The 9,411-nt window shown below is 42.8% G+C and overlaps 1 protein-coding gene and 1 pseudogene across 1 annotated transcript in view; one reads left to right on the top strand and one right to left on the bottom strand.

The window, feature by feature from the left end:
- The first annotated feature begins 5,484 nt into the window (after window positions 1-5,484).
- On the top strand, window positions 5,485-7,447 carry LOC110337036 (annotated as a pseudogene).
- A 235-nt stretch (window positions 7,448-7,682) lies between these two features.
- Fut10 (fucosyltransferase 10) overlaps window positions 7,683-9,411 on the bottom strand; it is a 68,089-nt gene continuing 66,360 nt past the window's right edge. The window contains exon 5 of the mRNA XM_021219500.2: window positions 7,683-8,701. Within this exon, the coding sequence (XP_021075159.1) occupies window positions 8,468-8,701 (234 nt within the window). The 3' untranslated portion in view covers window positions 7,683-8,467. The remainder of the gene's footprint in view (window positions 8,702-9,411) is intronic.

Here is a 9,411-nt window from a genome sequence, read left to right as displayed (position 1 = left end):
CACTCCAGTGTCATTTTGCTGTTTGAAGCTGTATGCAAATGTATCAAAAGACCCACTAGGGTAACTACGAATACTCTGGGCATTCCTTCATACCTGTTTGGTTTTTTATGATTTATTTTATGAGCCTTGGAGGGAGGGAGGGAGGGAACGGGAAAAGGAGAGCATCGAGGGGGAATGAATGAGTGAGGGTATCCTTAGAGTCCACGATTGAGCATTAGATCCCCTGGAGCTGGATTTACTAGCTGCTAAACGTGGGTGCTATGCAAGAGCAGCCAGCACTCTCAATCTCTGAGCCAACTCTGCAGCCTCCTGGTCCTTGGTTTTCATAATATCCTAAAGCCTTCCCCAGATGCCGTCACCTTCTCTCTCACTCACATCTTTCGTCATTACATTGCCTGTCACAAGTGCCTAGTCCACAACATTCAGTAAATACATATCAAGTAACAGACAAGAACAAAGGGGCACCCCTCTAATCTATCATTTGTCAATCTCGTCTTACTGGACAAATCTCAAGTCAGTCTCCGCAAACAAAAGAGTAATGGCTATGGTCAACTCTTATGTAAAATGTAAAGTATGAACATTTGCTCATTTAATCATCACAACTGTCTCACAGCTAGTACAGTAGGCATATCGTAGAATAGGGAGAAAGACCAAATAACTTGAGAAAGATAATATAATACATCGTAACTTAGGCTATATTTTTCTTACTCTAGTGTTATAGGGCATAATTCTATATCCCCTGACTTTTTACTTTTTTCCCAACATTTCCAGTTATCTCATATATATGTGTGTATATAGATATATATGTGTGTGTATGCAATTTATATATATATTAAACTATATGTTATACATATAGTATATGTATATATAAATATATCTAGTATAGTGTGTTGATAATATACAATAAAAATATTCACTAATAATTTTTTTAATTAAAGGACAGTAAGGACATTTTATAAAATATTCAAGACTGCCAAGTTTTCTGAAACAAAACTAATCATTGTTCTTATTTGAACTTCCGCACTATCCTCTGAACACTCCAAGACACATTACCTATGCAAAAATTGGGCCCATCTTGCTCTAGGGTATTCAACTTAATCTCCGCTGGTGCTATGAACTGAATATGCTAAAATTTTAATATCAAATATTTGCCATTTACCAGACATGGTGCTGCATACCTTTAATCTTAGCACTTGGAACACAGAGACAGGCAGATCTGTGAGTCTGAAGACAGCCAGATCTACAAAGGGAGTTCCAGGCCAGCCAGGGATACATAGTGAGACCCTGTCAAAACAAAACGGAAAAAAAAACCACATATAGAGTGGTAAAGCCTTTGGGAAGTAAGTAGGGCATCTGGGTGGATCAGTGTTATAAAATAAACCTCAGAGAACTCACTCATCTACCATTGTGTGAGTCACAGCAAGAAGACTACCATCTGTGAACCAAGAAATCCCTGACTGGACATCAAATCTACTGGCACCTTGAGCTTAGATTTCCCAGCCTCCAAAAATATAAGAGGTAATTTTTGTTATTTGTAAGTCACCAAGTCTATGATAGGTACCTAAAGTGAGTTAAGTGTCCTGGAACTAGGGAAAGAAAAGGCTAGAAGAGATTCCTAATTATCTTTAGCAGGAATTGTGTTATAAAGGCTTTAAAAAAATACATAATATCATGTGAGGCTTTTCAAGTTCGTTTTGTTCTCTGCTGGATTCAGTGTTCTGCAGACACTAAGCTTGCTTTCCTATGTGTAATAATAATACATAATGTATGAATGGGGGGAAAAAAGACACTTTCACTTTTCTTCCAAGCAGCTGACTATGCACCCAGTTACTAATAATGATAATGGTCCTCACTGATGTTCCAGCTACTAGAAACTAGTCCTTACGCCAGTAAGCATTTAGTCTCTGAAACTTTAGATCTGTTGCATGACCAAAAGTCAACACTGTCTCCATTTTCAAGTGCAGACGTGAAGACTATTAGCAAACATTAGTCGTCATCTCTATTAAAGCCCTGGTAGGTTTTCTGTTCACCTTCTCGTACAGCTTAGCAACTTAGTCCCCATGAACAGCACAGGTAAAATACACTAAGGCACCAATGCGAAGGAATACTGCATTGGCATTACTTCCGGTGTCCCCTTGACTCAGTTCACAGAGCGTGAGGTAGAGAGAACCGTGGCGTGGTAGGACAAGCCCTGGAAAAGGGCACCAAGGCATTCAGAGAGCAGGTTCCTACTTGGAGACGGGAGGCCTTGAGACTAGAAGGCCCTTCTCACCCTGGGACAGTGACTGTCGGAAGCAGGAAGGCATCTTAAGAAGGAACACCTCATGGACGAAGCAGCAGGTGCCAGGTAACAAATCCATCTCGAAGCACGGAAGCCCCAAATCTGTGGATACCTAGAGTCCCACAATGCCTCATTTCTTTCCATTGAAATGCACTCTATTAAAATATTTTTATTAATTCTTTGAGAATCTCATACAATGGTTTTTTTATATAAAATTCAATAAAATTCACCCACTCTTTCCCTAGTCCTTCCTAGATATGTCCAACCTCTTATACCCCACAATGTCATGTTGTCTTTATATATATATATATATATATATATATCCCTGAGTTCAATGAATGCTATCCAGATAGTCCTGGGTGTTGAATGATCTACTTGAGCATGGCCTACCTACCAGGAGCCACACCTTTTAAAGAAAAAAATGACTCTCCCTTCCCTAGAAGACAACAACTGTCCACTGCTCCTTAGTTGCTGGGCAGGGCTCAAGCATCCTTCCCTGTTCCATGCTAGGATGACTTTCAGCCAGAGCAGGATCGATGCGAATATGAACGCACAGACACTGTGGCAACACACTCAGCACCTGCACAGGTTGAAGACAGATGAAGTCCAAGCACTGAGGAGGGGAAGTACACACAGGCTCCCACCATGAACCAAGAAGCTAAGTGCAAATGATAACACCAACAAAGGAAAAATTAGCTTTCGAGAATGCTGTCTCACCTGGTATATCAACCACACTTCAGGGTAGACCCCATGCCCAAGAGTAAAGTTGGCCAACACAAAGTAAACTCAATGATGGTTTTTGTAGATTTTTTTTTAACTCATTTTTGTTTTGCTTACACTTATTTTTTGTCTTATTGGTCTCTTATATACTTTGCTTTCAATTGTGAGGTCTTGGGGGTGTTTCTTGGTTTTGTTGTTGTTGTTTGCTTGCTTTTGTGTGTTTTAAAGCAAGAAAGGTTACACAACTAGGTGGGTGGGGAGGTAAGGAGGATCTGGGAGGGAGTTGGCGAGGGGAAAGCAGAATGTAGTGTATGAAAAACATTTCAACTTACAAAAGAAAACAGGGGCTATGTAGCTCACTGGTTAAGAACACTGCCTGCTCTTCTAGAGATCCTGTGTCCTCAAATCCCAGCAACCACACGGGGGCTCATAACCATCTGTAATGGGATTCAATATCCCTGAGTGTGTCTGAAGACGAAGACAGTGACCTCATCAACATAAAATACATCTATCATTTTTAAAACGAAAGAAAATGAAATTAGCAAGAGCCAGAAGACCATGATACCTGGTGCAAGATGTCTTCTAAACATGACAGCAATGTTGTATCCATGAAATCTCAACAGAACGGTTGCCTAAACAAGACCAGACAACATGGAAGCAAAAACAGGTGAAACTACACAAGGGTTCATCCCTAAAGAACTACAGGCAGTCAGTGGCTGCTAAGAGAAAAAGAACCAGTTTTCTCTAGGGACAAGATTCCTGACAGGTGATCCAATATTGAGTGGTCAACCCTAAACACATGAACATAGAAGCAACAATAAATGGACTTCATAGGTGATATATTCATATATGTGTATATATGTGCAACATTAATTATAAACAAGTAATTCATGAATTTGAAAGTGAGAAAGGGGAAGAAATTGGGGTGGGGCAGAGAAAGATGGGTGGAAATGATGTCAATACAGTGTATTCACATATGAAATTCCAGAAAATTTTATTTTAAAAAATGAAATAAATTTTGTTTATACCTATAACAAAACCTTAGTCAGAGAAACTTCTTTTTGTGGTGGGTAACAATCACTAGGGAGATATAATTGATCAAAAGTACTGAGAATAAAAGGCCAGGTGCTCAATCATAAATGGGAGATCTGTCTCAACCATCTTTGTGAAATGCTGCCTTCTAGACACGGCATTGCTGTCACACAGATGAACTCACCATAGCCAGGGTTACCGGTACTAGACCTGCACAAGATCAAGTCAGTCACAATCCCTGGTAGGGGGACAGATTATCACCAGACTCCATGCCTTGCAAAGGAGCTATTCACAACTGAGAATGTCCCACTGACAGCATTGCTAAGCACCAGTGTATAATCCCTCACAAATGCGCTGATGAACAGCACTAACCGGATTTAATGTGTTCTAATATATGTTTAATGTCCAGCCTCAATATCAGGGCTGTTGCCTTGTCTTACCACATCTTGTTTTGTCCTGTCTCTTGGAGGCCTGCTCTTTTCTGAAGACGAAATGGAGGGGGGGTAGATCTTCAGGAGAGGGGAGGTGGAGGGGGGGGAGCTTGGAGGAATGGAGGGAGGAGAAACCATGGTTGGGATGTATTGTATGAGAGAAGATTCTATTTTCAACTTAAAATAAAGGCAAAGGAGGGGTGGACATTGCAGAGACACTGGGAGGGGTGGGGGACAATCAGATCCGTCATGGCATATTTGAAGTTCTCAAAGAAAATGTTAAGAATTGCTTGACATATTGAGATTTGAGACACACATGAAAGCACTGAGCATTTTATTCAGACATTTATGGAAAGTGGAGCTACTACATTATTCTGTCAAAGGTATAAATCCTTTGGCAGACCATTTCTGAGGATTCAGAAAGAATTCACTTCATTCAGCATACAGTTTAAGGCCTGACCTGAAACACTTACAGTGTCAGTGTTATTAGATAAAACAACAGAGAACCCTCTTCATTCCCAATGCTACGTAAAACACATATGCTCCTTCTCCCAAAGAATACATTTCTTGAAAAACACACATCGATGCCAGTTTATTCCCCACATTAGTAAAAAGCATGTATGAAATTAACCATCTCAAACTTTGATGAGTAATTTAAAAAGTTACAACTTCAAAGGCGAGCTCAACCACTTTTTAAGATACAAATTCAAGGCCCAGGGAGGTTAAGAGACTTACTTGTCTACAATCATGTTCAGTCCGTGACAGATGTGAGACTGGGGAGAAACTCGCCACAGACAGGTTCTGCCACCAGGAAGGTGACCCGACTGCTTTCAACCCTCATTTCTCACAGGCTGGCTGCCACAGCTGCAGAACAATGGCTTGTCTTCCCACAGAAAGAACTCAGAAGCCAACACACCTGTTATCAAAAGGCTTTGGTGTGGGCCAGAAGTCTTCTTACCATCTACTGGGATGAAAGCCAGTGTTGGTCAGAATCCCAGAAATTATGCCCCTTCTCTCACCATGAACTGGCTATAGAATTCCTCAGGAGTTGTGCTAACTGCTTACCACCCCAGAGGCAAGGACCAGGTCATTGGGGACAGCCAAGCCACCTCCAGTCGCAGATATGGCCAATACACCATAAACCAAGAAAGCTCCACCAAAGTTTCCAAGAGACCTCCATTTGTTCCATCAAGTTCTCAGGATTCTTTGGATGAAGTATCAATGGAAGCCTATTGGACAGAACTAGAAAACATCAAGAGGTCAAATGAGAATCGCCAATAAGGTCAAGAGGGCATAGTTGTCAAAGAACCTGGTGAGGGAGAACTGGAAGAAGAATGGCTCAAAGAGGCGGGTCTATCCAAGCTTTTTGGAGAGACTACTGATGACCCACAGGAAAGCATCCTGGTTTTACCTACACTGAACCCAGACTCAGGCAGCAGCTGTTCAGAAACGGGTGGAAATGGTCTCCCAGACCTTGAGGAAGAAAACCAAACAGCACCACATTCGTGACGTCGGAGACTTATTTGCTCAACAGAGAGAGGCACGAGAAAAATCTCCAGATGACTCAGACTTGCAGTCAGTCAGAACAAACGAAAGCAAAGGCCAAGGAAAAGATGATCAGCCATTTCGTGGGGCTGTCGAGAGCAAGGAGCAGATCTCACGCGTGCCTGAGGACACACACCTGCCTCTGAAACGGACATCGATCTGGAGGTGTTGTTTTGTGGAGCAAGCTGTCAATCAGAGAGAGTTCAGTAAGGAGGACGCAGAAGATCAGCAGCAATGACTCTTTGCCCAGTTTCAGACTGCCAAAAGATAAAATAGGTACGACAAGGATTGGAGACTTGGCACCCCAAGACATGAAGAAAGTTTGCTCTCTATCCCTGATTGAACTCACTGCCCTGTATGATGTGTTGGGCTTGGAACTCAAACAACAGAAAGCTGTGAAAACCAAAACCAGAGTCTCTGGTCTTTTTTGGTACTCCTTTAACGATATTGTTAGAACAAGATCAAAGAAACGTGCCTGGAACACGAATACCCTTGTTCTTTCAAAAACTGATTTCTCGAATTGAAGAAGGCAGTCTGGAAACCGAGGGCCTCCTACGGATACCAGGAGCAGCCATGAGAATCAAGATTCTTTGCCAAGAACCAGAAGCGAAGTTTTACGAGGGGACTTTCAATTGGGAAAGTGTCAAACAGCACGATGCAGGCAGCCTGCTGAAGCTCTTCCTGAGAGAACTGTCCCAGGCACTGCTGAGCATGGAGCACCTCAAAGCCTTCCAGGCTGTCCAGAATCTTCCAACCAGAAAGGAACAATTGCAGGCTTTGAACCTCCTTGTCATTCTTCTACCTGATGCAAACAGAGACACACTGAAGACCTTGCCTGAATTTCTCCAAAGAGTCATAGATAACAAAGAGGAGAACAAGATGACAGCTGGGAATGTAGCAATGGTCATGGCCCCCATGGTGGGCTTGAAGTCCAGTGACCAGCAAGAATTTGAAATGGCAGCTGGGACAGCAAATGTCATGCACTTATTGATTAGGTACCAGAAACTTCTATGGACAAGCCCTAAATGTATTGTAAACCAAGTGAGGAAGCGGAATATTGAGAATCAAAAGAAGGAAAGGAAAGCCATGAAGAAATTGCTGAAGAAACTGGCTTGTGACCATGAAAAACGTGAAAGGCAAGATAAAACTGCAAATGGGGCTGATGTTCCTCAGGGAGTGATTCGAGTACAAGCTCCCCCATCTTTCAAAAGTTTCCATGGCAATACAGCTAAGCGAAGAACTAAAAGCCAGCGATGTGCTTGCCCGGTTTCTCAGCCCAGAAAGTGGGGTTGTCCAGACACTCAAGAAAGAAGAAGTCTTCCTGTGTGAGACTGGAGGAAATATTGGGGAACGTTGCCTCGATGACGATACACACATAAAGGACTTGTACCAACTGAACCCGAATGCCGAGTGGGTCATGAAACCCAAGCCAGTATAGACGACAACCCCGAGGACATGTCATCATTCTTGCTGGGTCAAGAGTATAAATAAAAGTAGTAAGTTTCTTAACTACTTTAAAAAAAAAAAGCCAGTGTTGTTCCTCCTTGTTTGTAGAGAGCACCTGTAGGTAACCAGACGATACAGCTGAACCTTTTCCGGCAGCCTTAGACACTAGGAAATGCTCCTCGACAGCCTGCCCGGCTGCCATGACAGGCTGTATCCACCATTCTCAGAGAACTCAGCTTCAAACCAGAGGAGAGCTCAGGGCATTCTCACCCCACAACTATCAAAACAAATGGCCGGTTGCCATGAAACTGACTACTTTCCCTCTGCTGCCTTCGTAGTATAAGAAACAATGAGCGACATCTCACTGATGGAGAAACCAGGAGAAGTTATGTCTTTATAGAAAAATTCCCCTTCCGAGGGAAACAAGAACAGGGCACGGGTGAAGTGAAGTTAGGCGGGGCTAGCGAGGTGGCTTGCAGGTGTGGAGAGGAAGGAAGACACGCACGTGTCCCAGGCCTTGGGACTTGGGGACCAGAGGAGCTTGACAGAGCTTTTCTTACTCACTCGTGTCCCCAAGAACGACAGGAGGAGGCTCTGACTGCCAAGTTCCAATGCGGTTCATTCATTCAACCAACTGGGCTTGTGGAGGACCAAGGAGCTGCGAACAGGGAGGTGGGTATCAGGCACTCACAGCTAGATGTGTGGAGCAAGGAAAGCTCAGGTCGGTTTCCAAAGAAGACAGCCAGTACCTGGGTCCAAATGCATAACCTGAAGGCAACCAATGTCCATTTTTAAAAGCTTACTCTTCTTTTTTTTTTTTTTAGTATAAAAATACAGAGACAACCCCTAAAGGTAATTCTCAGCTACTACTTGCCAGTGCTCTTTGTGAGAACTGCCACAATGACTTCTTACCCTAAAGGATACTTAGTAGATTAGCCATCATCTTCCATCTTCAAATATTAAGGCCACCAAGAGAATTAAGCTTACTCTGTCAGTCTAGTACCTTTTAAAATTAGTCCTTAAATACTAGAGCCCAAAACTCTTCAGAAGAAAAATTTTGATTCCTATCCACCAGCCACCTCAGTGCCTGGGCTTCTTTCTTAGACTGTTGAAAGCTAGGTAGCCACAGCTCTCGCAATGATCTCCCACGTAGGGCCGGAGAAGCTGGAGATGGGAAGGTGAACAAGGCAGGCTCTGGGCAATGCAAGTGGCTAACATCCGCCTTCCATCGTTTGGGTGGTAAGCCCTGCATGGAGAGAAGGAGGAAAAGAATGTAAAACGTACGGTAAGGAAGTGCCGTCCCCATGTTCCTGCTGCTCGACCATAAGACACGGCATACTTTCATAAAGCAAATACTGTCCCTTCATAGCCTCAGCACTTGCAGAGTTGAAGTGTCGCAGGGGAAAGTATCAACATTTATGGAGGCTAGTCTATCTATGCACTGGACGCTCCACTAGGTATCTGAGACAGTCTCACGCAGTTTTCCTGGCAATCACATGAAATAAATATGACTACTATATTTTACAGTGGTGGGTAGTAGAATTCTAAGTACCGTCCCAGTGCAATATATCAACACACCTAAGACTCAGCCTGCTTCTCTCCAGAGTCTGCTTCCCCACTCCTGTTTATTGCCTTATTTAATGACTTTTCTCCTCTAAGCTAACGCCCATATCCTCCTGTGCCTAGGAAAGCTTTGTACTGTGAGAATAGAGTTCTTGAGATTTTAATGTAACGTTAGTAACTTTTTTATTGCTGTGAAAAAAAAAAATGACATAGGCTATTTAGCAGAGGATCCAGCAATACCTCTTCTGGGCATATACCCAGAAGATATTCCAACTGGTAATAAGGACACATACTCCACTATGTTCATAGCAGCCTTATTTAGAATAGCCAGAAGCTGGAAAGAACCCAGATGTCCCTCAATAGAGGAATGGATACAGAAAATGTGGTACATTT

The sequence above is a fragment of the Mus pahari genome, chromosome 19 (genome assembly GCF_900095145.1).
Source record: "Mus pahari chromosome 19, PAHARI_EIJ_v1.1, whole genome shotgun sequence".
NCBI classification, from domain to species: domain Eukaryota; kingdom Metazoa; phylum Chordata; class Mammalia; order Rodentia; family Muridae; genus Mus; species Mus pahari.
This window is presented reverse-complemented; position numbering and strand designations above follow the sequence as displayed.